This window comes from Camelina sativa, chromosome 10 (assembly GCF_000633955.1).
Source record: "Camelina sativa cultivar DH55 chromosome 10, Cs, whole genome shotgun sequence".
Classification (NCBI taxonomy): Eukaryota; Viridiplantae; Streptophyta; class Magnoliopsida; order Brassicales; family Brassicaceae; genus Camelina; species Camelina sativa.
The window spans coordinates 1,870,815-1,884,836 of record NC_025694.1 but is presented as its reverse complement, the minus strand read 5'-3'; the positions used below and the strand labels follow the sequence as shown (position 1 = coordinate 1,884,836).

The window sequence follows — 14,022 nt, the reverse complement described above, 5'->3', positions numbered from 1 at the left end:
TGAACAAAAAAAAAATACCAACTTGTTATATAACTTATGACTTGAGTTATGATACTTAATCTAACTTTACTATTGGGGAGTGTGATCACTATAACATGTGATCGGAGGTCTTTTAACCTTTTGACTTAATAATATCCAAGAGTCATATTAATTAATAATCGAATTTATGACTGATAAATAGCCAAGTTACACATGTTAATAAAAGGTCGGTCCACAATAAATTAATTAGAAAGCTTTTTCTGCCTAACGTGTTTGTATAATATTTTGACCACAACTTGTAACAACACGTTAACATTGTTAGGATTTAGATTCCGACCATCAACACAAGAAACAAATATATGATGATATCAAACAAACAAATATACGTTTGAAATACCCTAAGGATTAACGTCTTATCTGTTCGTTAATTTTTTTTACAGCAAGTACAAAATATTAGGCTCCAAGGCTCAAGTTATCCAGTTCTTGATACCTGTAGCCTGGAGACTACAGAGACAATTTAAAATGTCTCGAGCTGTGAACCTGTTTTCTTATGTTATATAAATGATTTGTGAGAGTACCCATATATATATTTATTGCTTTTACATCGCATAGAGAGCATAGCAGCAGAGATACAAAAAGATTGACTTGTCATTGTCAAATCAACCATTTGGTGATTTCGAAAAACTCACCATCGCCATTGAAGACCTCTCTCTCTCTCTCTCTCTCTCCTCTGTTTCTCTATCCTTTTCGATTACAATTTTTCTAAAAAACAATAACGGTTCTCTGTAATTTTTTCTTATTTGGTCAACTATAAAAAGAAAGTATACAGAAGGAAAAAAAAAAAGTATTGGAATCAAAAGAAAACGAAAGTTTAACTTAACTTGCGCAAGACGCAACAACAGCATCGACACCATCATCGTGAAACAAGGACAGTTTATTAATGGCTAGAGCTTCTCCGTATAATGATGCCTTCGTTGATTTCTCAATCCGGACCTCCACGAAATCCCCAACTTCAGGATTCCTCTCCAAACCATCATCAAGAAGAGATGCTTTATCAAACAGAGGCTTTGTGACAAACGAAACTCGGTGCCCTTTATCTGTTTTTCCTATGAGTTCTGTCTCAGGCGCTCTCTTATTTGGTCCTTCGACTAGAACTAACTGCATTGATCCGACTTGAGAGTCGTAACACGGACCTGTGGTTTCACGGAATGCTTCTATTAGTTCTGTTAAACGTCTCTGCTTGACTTCCTCTGGCACATCGTCTGTGTAATTCCGATGAGCGTGCGTCTTTTCTCTCATGCTGTATGCAAACATATACGCCATATCGTATCCAACTGCTCTCACCAGGCTTAAGGTTTCTTGATGCTCTTCTTCGGTTTCTCCACAGAAGCCTACCAACACACACAATTGACCTCTTTTGCATCAGACAAGTTGAATCAAGGACTAAGAAAACCGAATACAATGGAACAAGTTAAAGCAATGTTTTTTTGAGTAGGCTTACCAGTGATAAAGTCGCTGGTTATAGCCACATCTGGTATAATACTCCGAATCTTTTTAACAAGATCCAAGTAAGCTTCTCTGGTGTAACCTCTACGCATCTGTTCAAGTATTCTGCTATTACCAGATTGTGCAGGAAGATGGATGAGATTGCAGATATTATATCTATCTCTCATCAGATATAGCAACTCGTCAGGGTAATCTTTAGGATGAGGCGAAGTAAACCTAAACCGCATCTCTGGAAACTCCAAAGAGAGTCTGTCCAAGAGATCAGCAAATCGCAAACCCATGTTTTTAACTTTACACCTGCTCGAGAATCCTTCACTGTATTCCCACTTAGCACCTGACTCAGGATCAGACGTATCATCGTTATAGCTGTTCACATTCTGCCCTAAAAGCGTAACTTCTTTCACACCGGCTTCCCACAACTCCTTAACCTCGCGGACTATGGATTCCACGGGACGTGACCTCTCTCTGCCTCTAGTGAAAGGAACAATGCAGAAAGCACACATGTTGTTGCAGCCTCTCATAACCGAAACAAAAGCGGTAATTGAGTTTTCGGAGATTCGCACTGGGGATATGTCAGCGTAAGTCTCTTCTAGAGAAAGAAGAGTGTTGATTCCTTTCTGTCCATAGTCTACTTCTTCCAATAGCCTCGGGAGATCTCTATAAGCATCAGGACCACAAACCACATCAACCATTTTATCAGAATCTAGAATCTTGTCCTTTAATCTCTCAGCCATACATCCCAAAACAACAACTTTAGGAGGTTTGAGAGAGTGTGCTCTTCCTTTAGCAACATTGAACTTCCATTCACGTTTTAGAAACCAGAAGTAGTTAAGTCTTTGCCATACTCTCTGTTCTGCATTCTCTCGGATAGCACAAGTGTTGATGAAAATGACTTCAGCACTCTCAGGATCAGCCACCACTTCTTTATAACCGGATTTTTTCATGATCGAAAGGACTATCTCCATGTCGTTTATGTTCATCTGACATCCATACGTTTCATGATAAATCCGACCTTTTGACGCAACATCGATATCTAGTGTGCTTTCAAGAGCAAGAAAGAATTCAAAAAGAATAGTATTAGCATAACTTATAAAGCCTAATCAACATAATCAATTGCACAACTTGAAAGATAAAAAAGGTCAAAACTTCTGACTGACCACTAAAACTAGAGCAATGACGAACATAATCTTCTAGAATCTATGGATTGATGAACAAACATATTGACTTAAATGGTTTCTGCAACTTAAATTTCGAAACTTTAGGGTCCCCAATTGAGTCCAACACCAATTAGGTTGCATAACAAACAAAATTGATCTCAAAATCAAAACATTAAAACTCCAAAACCTAAGGACTTACTCAGATTCGATTTCGGGAGTGGTAAGAGAAGCATGTGCTTGAGCGTTAGAGACGAACTGTTGGAGGTTTGGACCATCAAACTTACCAGAACCAGCAACTTGACAAACAGAGAAGCTTCTGGAAAGGTTTAAGGCAAACCCATTCTTCCTCCTGATAGGTTTATGTGCGAGACGATGCGTGCCGTGGCAACGAGGGAGAAGAGCAGAAGCAGAGGAAGGAGAAGTATGGATTAGTTTCGAGGAGAGGAATGTGAGAGCGAAACAGCGTCGTGTAGAGGCTTTCAAACAGAGAGAGCAACCGTGAGGGTTGATGAGAATGGAGGAGAGAGAAGAAGACGCCATTGGAGAAAAGATGAGGAGCTCTAAAGTCTCCAGCAGAACAAACAACGGGAGGCTCTCTCTCAAAGGCCTAGGGATTCTAGTTACAATCTACTCACACTAAAACGCAGCGTTTTCTTGTTATCCTGACTCAGGGGTAATATTGGTATTTCACTATCAGCCTCTTTTGTTTTATTTTTTTATCACTTTAACGAACATCTTTGGTTAGAACGACGAAGAAGAAGACGTGGAGGAGTAGAGAAGTAGAAGAGTGATGATGATGATGATGATGATGATGATGCAGAGATTGAGAAGATCGGAAGAGTTTATAAGATTTGGCTGTAAATCTCTGATTAATCTCCGACCAAACAAGAACTCAGTGTCCCGTTCTGTGTCAGGTTTGATTCCATCTCCAATTTGACTTTTGTAATTAGATTGAGAGATGAATAAAAGACTGAACTTTGATTTATGGGTTTAGGTTTTGTGAATCACTACGACACAAAAGGCAGGCTTTTTGAGTCAAAGAATGGGAACCATTATAACACTGAGCTTCATCATCGATGTCTTGGTAGAAATTTGGGGATGTTGCAACAGTATAAGTGTTTTGGGTCATCATCAGCTTCACAAATTGAGAGAAACCCTTTGTTTTCGTCTTTGGATTCGAAGGATGTTAGCTACTTCAAGGAGATATTAGGTGACAAAAACGTGGTTGAAGATGAAGAGAGACTTGAAACTGCAAATACTGATTGGATGAAAAAGTACAAAGGATCTAGTAAGCTGATGCTCTTGCCCAAGAACACGGAAGAGGTGTTTTTATATTCTTTTCTCTACTGTTTCTTAACATTACTTTGTTTGGATTGTGATGAAACTTTGTGTTTGACATTGACTTTATTTATTGTGTGCAGGTGTCTCAGATACTTAAGTATTGTGATTCAAGGTGTTTAGCTGTTGTTCCTCAAGGGGGCAATACTGGTCTTGTTGGTGGAAGTGTGCCTGTCTTTGATGAGGTTCGATACTTTTCTTCTATGTTGGTTGGTGATGATCAAACTGTTAGCTATGTAATTCAAAGCTAGCAAAGGAAATTTTCAGGAATGTGAGAGATAGGAACAAAATAAAAGAATGTTTTTTTTTCGATCATAGACATGACAAACGTTTGCGGCATTTTTGCAGGTGATCATCAATGTTGGTTTGATGAATAAAGTCTTAGCTTTTGATGAGGTAACTGCCAAATTCATATTCAGAAAACAACTGATGTTCCTTTCTTTACCTCTTATTTTTTGGGAAGTAACTTTGTAAAATATTTACTTGAAACTGTGTGCGAGCTGTTCAATTCAATGGAGATTACAATCTTCTATTCTACTGTCAGTTGCTTCTTAGGTAGATGTTCCAATAGTCTTCATCATACATAAAAAAATTCTGACACAATTTTTCGTACTACTTAGAGTAATATAATTACATACTTGATGATGATGATACGATGCTCTGTGTTCAGGTTAGTGGTGTCTTGGTATGTGAAGCAGGATGTATTTTGGAAAATCTAGCAACTTTTCTTGACACGAAAGGGTAATTTAACCATGACTTCTTACCCTCTTTTAGTAACAATGAACCAAGAATTAATAAAAGAATGTCCTTTTTGGTCGGATATAGAAACATAAAATTTTTGTTTCCTCAGTTTTATTATGCCTCTGGACTTAGGTGCAAAAGGAAGCTGTCATATTGGTGGAAATGTTTCAACTAATGCTGGTGGTTTGCGCCTTATTCGTTATGGCTCACTTCATGGAACCGTATTGGGTAAATGACTTACGGTTCTAGTCACTTCTGATCCATCTGAAATACATTTGAGTTTCAACTTCATCATCTTTAATCTCTCACCATCTCAGGTCTAGAAGCTGTCACCGCAAATGGCAATGTTCTTGACATGCTTGGAACTTTACGCAAAGACAATACTGGGTACGACTTAAAACATTTGTTTATCGGTAGGTATTATTATTCTTATTTTGTACTATTATTTCAAATGTCACTTGACTTACTTCATCATCAAAAGAGACTGAAACATCTTGAATTTTCTCTTCACTGGTTTCCACAGGTAGCGAAGGATCACTTGGTATTGTAACTAAAGTTTCTATTCTCACACAACCAAAATTGTCTTCTGTAAATTTAGCCTTCATTGCCTGCAAAGATTATCTCAGCTGCCAGGTTTAAGCCAATTTTCTTCCGTACTCCTGTACTTGAGTTCACTTACAGAGGAGATAGCGTGTGAACTGTTGTTTCTTCTTATGTTTCATTTCTTTCCAGAAAATTCTTGTTGAAGCAAAGAGAAATCTTGGAGAGATACTATCCGCTTTCGAGTTTCTTGATAATAATTCAATGGATTTGGTAAGCTTACATTCCAAATACTCTATCTTGTGTACAAGTCTTTGTTTTTTTGCTAAATCCTTTCGTTTTTAATTCATTCTACAGGTACTGAACCACCTAGACGGTGTACGTAATCCAGTTTCCTCTACGGAGAACTTTTATATTCTGATAGAGACAACGGGGAGTGATGAAACTAATGACAGGTATAAAGAATCTTCCGGTCTTTCTTGGGATTTTCACAAGTTTCCGTAACATTCAAATGAGGCTCTCTGCCAAGTATTCAGATCCCTTGAGAGAGTTTTTTCCTGGTTGAAAAACTAATGCAGGGAGAAGCTTGAAGCTTTCCTGTTAAAATCACTGGAAAAAGGTTTAGTTTCTGATGGTGTAATCGCTCAAGACATTAACCAAGCATCCTCATTTTGGCGCATACGAGAGGTAAAACCTTTTAAGAGTTATTTCCCCTGCGAACTCTTGATGTTACACGACGAGTAACGTCATAATTATTACCCTGCAGGGTATAACAGAGGCATTGCAGAAAGCAGGAGCTGTTTACAAGTATGATTTATCCTTACCGGTTGAAGAAATTTACAATATTGTCAACGATCTTCGAGGGAGATTAGGTACGAAACATATCACTACACTGTTTACTAGTTACTTAAAACCGAAAGATTCAACGAAAACTGCAACCAAACATGCATATGCTTCAGGTGACTTAGCAAATGTTATGGGATATGGTCACCTTGGAGACGGAAATCTACATTTAAACATCTCAGCGGCAGACTATAATGATAAGGTAAAATACAAATATCAAGATGAAACATTCCAAGAGTTGAAATAATCATTTAGTCACTCTTTCCTTGCAGCTTATAGGTTTGATAGAACCTTATGTCTATGAGTGGACATCAAAGCACCGTGGAAGCATCAGTGCAGAACATGGATTAGGTGTAATGAAAGCTAATGAAATCTTCTACAGCAAATCACCTGAAACTGTGAGTTAACAAACAACAAATGGAACTATGTAGACAACGTTCCTGTCACTGTATTGTTACCGAATATAAAATATGCAGGTTGCAATAATGGCTTCCATAAAAAAGTTGCTGGACCCTAAGGGAATTCTCAACCCATACAAAGTTCTTCCTCACACTCTCTTCTCTCACTAAGGTAAAAAAGATTATTATGCTTTATGGTTACGCACCGAAATTATTGAAAGCATCTATCTTTCTATCATCTATCAATGGTCTTCCAACGTCAAAAGTGAAGAATCATCATCTTTTAACTTTGGAATCATTGACATTCTTTGTTCGGCGAATGCAAGGTGGTGATGAGATGATTCTTCAAACAGGAATTTGGAACATAAGCAGCCAAGTTTGAGCATTATGATTGATGCAAAGGAACAAGAAATATAAGTGCTGATTTAAAAGTCTTTAAACTCAAAGGTGTATATGCTTCTTCTTTGTTGTTGTTGTTGTTGTTGTTGTCACCTTGTTTTAATATCTTATTATTGAAGGATAAGAAAGAATCAAAACCTATGGATCTAATCTGACGTGTATTTAAAGTCAAAATTTGCAGTGTATGTAGACCAAAACTCAAAAAGATAAAGTATCTATCATAATAGCATTTTTAAGAATCTCTCACATAATATCTTTCTATTCTTGTCAATTTCGGTTATAATGATCTTTCTTGATTTGTTCACAAAAGACTTAAGTTTTCTTCTTCCACAGTTCTGCTTTTCCTTCATGTTTGTTAACCTTTCTTTAATAGGTCTTTTAGAGAAACCAGATCAGTCAGATTAACCGGAATAATATCTGATCCGATTGACATGTCTTAACTAACTTCTCTAATTTAAGAGAAAAGCTACGAATTTTAACATATTAATTCTAGGTTCTATGTATATATTCTTGTGAGACCTTAAGTGTTGGACCTAGTTATAGGAATATAAGATCCGTCTTGCCATCGCCATAGCCCATAGTTTCCATGGAACAAATGTGTAATAATAGTTCTGGTTTAAGGTGAAGTCAATGCCTAAAACAACATCATGATTGTAAATTTGTAATTATGACTAGTCAAATTTGATATACCATCAAGTTGCTTACACTTTTGTAACCATCGATCCATTCAAAATAGTCACAATCCACAAAGGCCAACAAGACAGTGAAAGGAATATGTTATCAATAAAAAAGAAATCCAAGGCATCGTCGATGAACGATGGATCCATTAACGGGAAATAACTTAAAACAATGTTACGGGTCAATTTATACCTGATGCATGCATCAATTTTTTTTGCTGTTAATATACATGCACCAGTTTAATTATACTAAGAATAGTATGAGATTTTTAATTCAGGGAATTTGGTTTTTTGAAAATTTAGATTTAGGAATGTTTTTATGATAATATTCCTAACTGGTTTTGAGTGAAGATTCGGTTCTCCAACACAAGTGGAAAGTCCCGAATTAAAGAAGGCCGACACGATAATACGACGTCGGGTTGATGACTGGACATAGATCCAAACGCTTTAGATACAACTACAAAGATGATAAGACACTATAAAAAGCTCATGGATATGGCTGAGGAGACAAAACACACACAATCTCTCTCTCTCTCTCACTCACTGTAATAACTTCAAACACAAATGAGTTCTTCTGAATCAACTCGCAAGGTTGGTTACTTGCTTCTTTAGTTATATATATAACATACCATTTTTTTTCTTTTTTTTTGGGTCAAATTGTTTTATTTGGTTTGATGATTTTGGTCACCTCTCTTTTATTCTTATTATGTTAGGGTCTGACCAAAATCGCCACGAACCGGTTGCAGAAAGAGTTTATGGAGTGGCAAACCAGTCCTCCTTTTGGTTTCAAGCACAGAGTCTCTGACAATCTCCAACGGTATAAACCCGCTTTCCTGTCTTTGCTTTTAATATCGATAACCAATGATGTAATGTTGAATTGTTGGTGTGAACAGATGGATCATTGAAGTGCATGGAGCTCCAGGAACTCTTTATGCCAATGAAACTTACCAACTTCAGGTTGAGTTCCCTGAGCATTATCCTATGGAAGCTCCACAGGTTCGTCCTCAAAACTTCTTTTCTCTTATTTATACTTAACGGTATCTAAACATCGCATCAAATCCCATAACCCGATGGTTTCACCGATAAACAGGTCATCTTTCAGCATCCAGCTCCACTTCATCCTCATATTTATAGCAACGGTCACATCTGTTTGGGTAAGAACATACTAAAACACAATGACTCACTAGTACTTAATTTGCCCTCTCTCTTTCCAAGTCCCAATGACAAGAGCGCTTCTATGTGTAATTTTTTTTATGATGCAGATGTTTTGTATGATTCGTGGTCACCGGCGATGAGACTAAGTTCGATCTGTCTCAGCATTCTCTCAATGCTCTCCAGCTCACCCGTGAAGGTTTGTGTGTAACACTTATATTCGTCTTTCCAAGGCTCACAGTATAACTTTTCTCTGATGATGTTGATTGTTCTCTCCTTGCAGCAAAAGCCGAAAGACAATGACCATTACTTGAAAAACTGCAAACATGGAAGATCTCCAAAAGAAACTAGGTGGCGTTTCCATGACGATAAAGTATAACAACTCCTACAAGTCCCCTATAATATTGTGATTAGAAACAAATTGTATGATCTCAGGTCGAGTTCCTGATCTGTTGCTATCTTTAAAACAAGAACAGCTTCTTACTACAGTTAAACCAAATGAAAAGCTTGAGCATAAAACTTGAAAGTTTGGAAATAACATGATTCAATTATTAAACGAGAGAAATGGCCTCATCTTTTGTCAAGAAGAGATCATCAACAACTGTTAGTACAAACCAAGAACTGAGAGAATGATTTAATCCAAAGGAGAGAACTTTGCTTCTAACAACAAGCCTTCGTGTATATTTGATTGAAGACAAAAATCTGTTCCTACCTGCTAATGACTTTCCATGACATGTTACATTTGTAATAAACACTTGGAAGGACTACTCATCAGAACTCAGAAGCTTCAGTTGTTCCATGTCATGCTCCAGTTTTAATAACACCTGCATTCAAAGACTAAAAGCTTCAGCACGTGAATCAAAAGACAAATCTGTTCACATGTTTACTCCCAATAGACTAGAAAAGCTATTCTAATTGTTCTGCCTACAAGATTCCTTCAACTGAACATTGTTTTTGCTCTGTACATTTTGACAAGAAACTTCAAAGGCCCTTCATGAAGTGAAACTCAACATCAAGCTCACAACTTTAACTTCTCATATAAAAAAGGAAGCAACTTTATGCAATTCCAGAATAAAAAATACTGTTCCTTTCCAAATTCTCATAAGGCACTACAAATTCAACGCCATGCTCATACAATCTCAAAAGATATGTTTGAATTCTCATAATCCAACAAACCAAAAGCTACCTAATCCATCTCCTTAAGAGCAATCGAAGCAATTTTCAAAAGAGGTACCTAACAATGGTCACTCCATAGCAACTTTAGCTCCCACAGCCTTCAACTTCTCAACGATCTTCTCTGCTTCTTCCTTACTAACTCCTTTCTTCAGCAATGTTGGAGCTTTCTCAACCAAATCTTTGGCTTCTTTCAACCCCAAATTCGTAATCGCTCTCACTTCTTTAATCACCTTGATCTTCCCGGCTGCTTCGTACGCTTGAAGCATCACATCGAACGCAGTCTTTGCTTCCTTCTTCTTCTCTGTTCCATCTCCGGCGGCGGAGGATTTACCGGCTCCAGATCCCGGGAGAGACATCCCTGGCATCATCATCGCCGCCATCACAGGCATCTCACTGACGTCTAGCTTCTGCCTAAGGATCTCAGTCAGGTCCATTGTTTCCAAAAGAGTGAGATTCGATAGCTCATTCACGATTTTGGAGACGTTCTCCGACGATGAGTAGCTCCGAGATTGGATCGAGATCAATTGAAAAGAACTTGGTTGTGTCTTGATGGATTTAAAACCTCGTGACAAGTGAGACGAGATGATTCGAAGATTCTGCATCGTTTCACTCTCTCTCTCTCTCTCTCTCTCTAGACCCGATTCAGTTTGATGTTAGCTTCGTTGAGAACTCATGTCAGAGCATCTGAAGCTCAAATTAGAGAAGAAGCATAAACCCTAACTAGCCGGAGAATATTTAGTGGGCCTTTATGGGCCGTTCAAAATATCATTTTCTTTCTGATTTCTGTTTAGGCCCAATAACGACTCTAATATTGTGGGACTAATTCAAACTTTTGTGTTTGATTGTTGGTTTAAACTTTGTTCGTTTTTAAAGAATTTGGAAAATGACGATTGAAAATATTTCTTATAATATTTTGCGAATAAAAATTTTGTTTACAAAATTCGAATTCCCAACATTAATAATTTTTTTTAACTGAAAATAATATAATATCACTAACAAAAATGGATATATAAATGATGAGAAAATTAACATTCCCATATGATTTAAAGAAGAAATCGGAGTGGTTGAAAGAAATAAGTAAGATTTGATTATTCTTGTAAGTATATTATTGAATTTCTAAAATATACAAAGTTTGGACAAAAAAAAAGTTAATAATAAAAAAAGAAATCGAAGTTGGTGTCAAAATTGTAAAAACAACATGAATCAAAACTTAAATAAAAAATTGTAAGAAAAAAAATGCTTAAATCATGAGAAAAAAAGGAAGAACAAAAAACATAAGTTTGTAACTAAAATTTGTGCAAGGATGCATATCTTAACAGACCATAGTTTCTTTATGGACTTGTGAGTGGGCTGAAAATCTTTTTGAGACTAAATATGTTTGGGTCACAAGTTAACTTTGTTTCACTTCGGTTAAGAACGATATGTGTTTAGGGTTTCAAATTTGAAAGTTTTATTTTTCTTTTTTTTGTTACCGTTTTCTAACCAGGGTTCAGGGAAGTAAAAAAGCAAGAATTCATTTCAGTAGCTGTGTTGTAAATGGTAGAAGGTAAAAAATTAACCGTTGCAATTTGTTTGAGAGCCAAGAAAGATCACTCTTTTTTTTTTTGGTGTTTTCTATGGTCTACAAGAACTGTCGCTCTCTAGTGGCTTCCTCTGATCCCTACGTGATGATATCACAATTGGGTTACACTGAGAAGTGCATCTATGTATGCTTGCTCACCCATGATCCGGACCCAATCCCACGATGGTTTATCCTCAACAGTGGTAAAGCTATGAATCAAAATCTGACTTCGATCCTGTCGTTGTCTCATAGATTGGGGTAAACTATAAGTGAACAAAGATTAAACACAAAAATTTCAAATTCAATTAGTCACAATATTAGAGAGTGTCATCTGAAGTGAAGTCGTTATTGGGCCTAAACTGAACCTAATTCATATATATAAATTTAGAAAGAAAAATAATATTTTGAATTGACAAAAAAAGTAAAATAATATTTTGAATGGCCCATAAAGGCCCACTAAAATCATCTCACATCGATTGGGGTAAACTATAAATTAAACCTTGTGTTTAATAACTTTGTGTTTAATCTTCCGTGGTGGTCATCGATTGAAACTTTTGTGTTTAATCTCTTTGTTCACTTATGTAGTTTCTAAATTCATAGATTAGGTTTGGTTTAATCTTTGTTCGGTTTTAAGGAAATTGGAAAATAATGAAATCTTTCTTAAAATATATTTCGAATTAAAAAGATTACTTGGTTTAATAAAATTCTCAAACCTCATCTCTTAACATACAAAGCAAAATAACACAACTTTAAACTTCAAATTAAATGACAGAACCAAGAAAAAATACGCCCCAAAGTAAAAGCAAGTGTCACACAGTTATTCCGAATATATTTTTTTGTATCTATTTTTTTCTTATATCACGAATTCAAGAGTTCATCTTCCTGCAATTTTTCCTGATTTCACCACTCGAACCTGTTAAAGGAGAGATATTTCCCATCTTGATCATCGATTCTGCAAACTGCTCAAAAAACTCTTCTTGATCTTCTGCATACTTCTTTACAAGCTCTCTCGATTTCTCGTTACTGCTGAACAAAACCTGGTCTGAATTCAACAAACCCTTGTTCTCTATCAAGTTCTTGAAATAGCTGTTGTCGAACTTCGCGGCGCTGATGATGTCCAACACCGAAAGATTCTGGTCCCCGCCGGATCTTGGACACCTTTGGCGCAAGTTAGCAGCGAAAGATTGTTCCAATGTCATGTCTGGACGGCCATTTCCGGACTGGTTGTACAACCTCTGTCTGAAACTCGTGCATCTCGAGAATCCGATGGTGTGACTACCTGAGAAAACATTTTAAAAGTGTGGTGGCTTGAGAAGCAAGTAATGCGTAATGGGGTTTCTTTTAATTTTGGTATGAAGCAACTATATATGATAGAATGATGAAAGCTTACCGGAGAGAGCAACAAGGTCAGTGACATCGAGTCCTTGACGGTTAAACTTCGATAGAATGGTACTGAAAGTGTTGTTTGGTGCAGGGATGTTGTTGTTCGAACCACTTAAGCTTGCACTTCTCGAATCTCTTCTTCCCAATGGAACCACCCAGCTTGGTCCACCGGTCTAAACCAAAAACCATACGGAGTTAGCTGATGTTTCAGTTCAAGTTCGAGACCGTGAGATTATGGAAGGGACTTACAAGAACAGAGGAGTCTCTAGCGGCTAGGGTAAGAACATCAGCGCAAGAAACAGTTCCAGGGCATTGTTTCTCCAGTTCAGCTTTGATTTGGTCAACTACGTCGAACCCACGAGCTGATTTGCTGTTAGGGTTTGAGCTTTTCTCACTCACTATCCTCCCACCGCTGTCTAGAAGCAAAGAACCATCACATCCCTGCATTTCAAAGCTACCTTGGTAAACAAGTAAACTTAAAACAAACATAAAATGGTGAATCGTTGGTAGAAGAGATTAACCAAACCTGAACGAAACAGTCGTGGAAATGAAGTCTCAACAAGGAAGCAGCCATACGGGTCTCTCTAGCAACAGCTTTAGCTACAACTGATCTCACGATCTCACCGGCTTGTGGGCATGAATGGGCGTAATAACCCGGGAAGAGTTTTCCTCCATAGCTCTTGTCGCAGAGGCAGAGAGGGAGAAAGCAAAGGAGAGAAAGAAGGAGAAAGCCAGTGAGTCTTGCCATTACTTTCAACAAGAAGATGAGGAAATTAGAAGGCTTTGTGTTGATGAGCGATATGAAGTAAGATGAGACAGAGAAGGTATTTATAGGAAAACGACTCTGAAGATGAAAGAAGCAAAGAGGTAATGGAGTTGGTATTAAGTATTAACTAAATTGGGATGAAGATAATAGCTAAGGAAATGCAAAAAAAAAAAAAAAAATTGTGAAAATTTATTGGAGAAAAGAAGACTAAAAAGAGACTAACGCTTGGGTTTGGTTTAGTACCCAACATTGCAAGCTAAGTTTGACGAATTAACCTCCTTTTTTGGTTAAGTTAATTAAAATTAGTAGTATCTAAAATATAATTTGACTTTGGAGACTTGGAAGGTAAAAGCAAAGCAAGCTTTGTGTTTCTAATACTGTGTATAGACTTTTTTTTTTTTTTTTT

At 37.0% G+C, this 14,022-nt stretch overlaps 5 protein-coding genes across 5 annotated transcripts; 2 read left to right on the top strand and 3 right to left on the bottom strand.

Moving 5' to 3' along the window:
* Window positions 759–3,248, bottom strand: LOC104716495 (CDK5RAP1-like protein). Its single transcript, XM_010433877.2, has 3 exons — window positions 2,842–3,248; window positions 1,481–2,526; window positions 759–1,370 (listed from the first exon to the last, which is right to left on the bottom strand). Exons 1-3 carry the CDS (start codon window positions 3,180–3,182, stop codon window positions 856–858), a joined length of 1,902 nt encoding a protein of 633 aa, XP_010432179.1. The 5' UTR covers window positions 3,183–3,248; the 3' UTR covers window positions 759–855.
* Window positions 3,378–7,086, top strand: LOC104716494 (D-2-hydroxyglutarate dehydrogenase, mitochondrial). The gene is made up of 16 exons (XM_010433876.2): window positions 3,378–3,556; window positions 3,637–3,965; window positions 4,064–4,165; window positions 4,329–4,376; window positions 4,651–4,721; window positions 4,831–4,949; window positions 5,039–5,134; window positions 5,245–5,354; window positions 5,454–5,534; window positions 5,619–5,716; window positions 5,840–5,948; window positions 6,028–6,133; window positions 6,221–6,306; window positions 6,377–6,502; window positions 6,581–6,674; window positions 6,829–7,086. Exons 1-15 carry the CDS (start codon window positions 3,433–3,435, stop codon window positions 6,671–6,673), a joined length of 1,698 nt encoding a protein of 565 aa, XP_010432178.1. The 5' UTR covers window positions 3,378–3,432; the 3' UTR covers window position 6,674; window positions 6,829–7,086.
* LOC104716493 (probable ubiquitin-conjugating enzyme E2 17) lies at window positions 8,057–9,218 on the top strand. Its single transcript, XM_010433875.2, has 6 exons — window positions 8,057–8,169; window positions 8,292–8,395; window positions 8,472–8,574; window positions 8,669–8,732; window positions 8,841–8,929; window positions 9,014–9,218. Exons 1-6 carry the CDS (start codon window positions 8,143–8,145, stop codon window positions 9,107–9,109), a joined length of 483 nt encoding a protein of 160 aa, XP_010432177.1. The 5' UTR covers window positions 8,057–8,142; the 3' UTR covers window positions 9,110–9,218.
* LOC104716492 (50S ribosomal protein L7/L12-like) lies at window positions 9,251–10,609 on the bottom strand. Its single transcript, XM_010433874.1, has 2 exons — window positions 9,965–10,609; window positions 9,251–9,554 (listed from the first exon to the last, which is right to left on the bottom strand). The coding sequence occupies exon 1, from the start codon at window positions 10,506–10,508 to the stop codon at window positions 9,975–9,977; it is 534 nt and encodes a 177-aa protein (XP_010432176.1). The 5' UTR covers window positions 10,509–10,609; the 3' UTR covers window positions 9,251–9,554; window positions 9,965–9,974.
* LOC104716491 (peroxidase 49) lies at window positions 12,145–13,709 on the bottom strand. Its single transcript, XM_010433873.1, has 4 exons — window positions 13,377–13,709; window positions 13,100–13,291; window positions 12,858–13,023; window positions 12,145–12,746 (listed from the first exon to the last, which is right to left on the bottom strand). Exons 1-4 carry the CDS (start codon window positions 13,596–13,598, stop codon window positions 12,334–12,336), a joined length of 993 nt encoding a protein of 330 aa, XP_010432175.1. The 5' UTR covers window positions 13,599–13,709; the 3' UTR covers window positions 12,145–12,333.

Excerpts from the sequence above, each read along its gene's own strand:
- LOC104716495 (XM_010433877.2), bottom strand. The coding sequence starts at position 3,182 with ATGGCGTCTTCTTCTCTCTCCTCCATTCTCATCAACCCTCACGGTTGC. Across the intron at positions 2,527-2,841 it reads ACTCCCGAAATCGAATCTGA|CACACTAGATATCGATGTTG; the intron begins GTAAGTCCTTAG and ends TGCTCTTGAAAG. Across the intron at positions 1,371-1,480 it reads AACCAGCGACTTTATCACTG|GCTTCTGTGGAGAAACCGAA; the intron begins GTAAGCCTACTC and ends GTGTGTTGGTAG.
- LOC104716494 (XM_010433876.2), top strand. The coding sequence starts at position 3,433 with ATGATGATGATGATGATGATGATGATGCAGAGATTGAGAAGATCGGAA. Across the intron at positions 3,966-4,063 it reads TGCCCAAGAACACGGAAGAG|GTGTCTCAGATACTTAAGTA; the intron begins GTGTTTTTATAT and ends TATTGTGTGCAG. Across the intron at positions 4,950-5,038 it reads ACTTCATGGAACCGTATTGG|GTCTAGAAGCTGTCACCGCA; the intron begins GTAAATGACTTA and ends TCACCATCTCAG.
- LOC104716493 (XM_010433875.2), top strand. The coding sequence starts at position 8,143 with ATGAGTTCTTCTGAATCAACTCGCAAG. Across the intron at positions 8,396-8,471 it reads GTCTCTGACAATCTCCAACG|ATGGATCATTGAAGTGCATG; the intron begins GTATAAACCCGC and ends TGGTGTGAACAG. Across the intron at positions 8,575-8,668 it reads ATCCTATGGAAGCTCCACAG|GTCATCTTTCAGCATCCAGC; the intron begins GTTCGTCCTCAA and ends ACCGATAAACAG.
- LOC104716492 (XM_010433874.1), bottom strand. The coding sequence starts at position 10,508 with ATGCAGAATCTTCGAATCATCTCGTCTCACTTGTCACGAGGTTTTAAA.
- LOC104716491 (XM_010433873.1), bottom strand. The coding sequence starts at position 13,598 with ATGGCAAGACTCACTGGCTTTCTCCTTCTTTCTCTCCTTTGCTTTCTC. Across the intron at positions 13,292-13,376 it reads TCCACGACTGTTTCGTTCAG|GGATGTGATGGTTCTTTGCT; the intron begins GTTTGGTTAATC and ends TTTGAAATGCAG. Across the intron at positions 12,747-12,857 it reads TGACCTTGTTGCTCTCTCCG|GTAGTCACACCATCGGATTC; the intron begins GTAAGCTTTCAT and ends ATGTTTTCTCAG.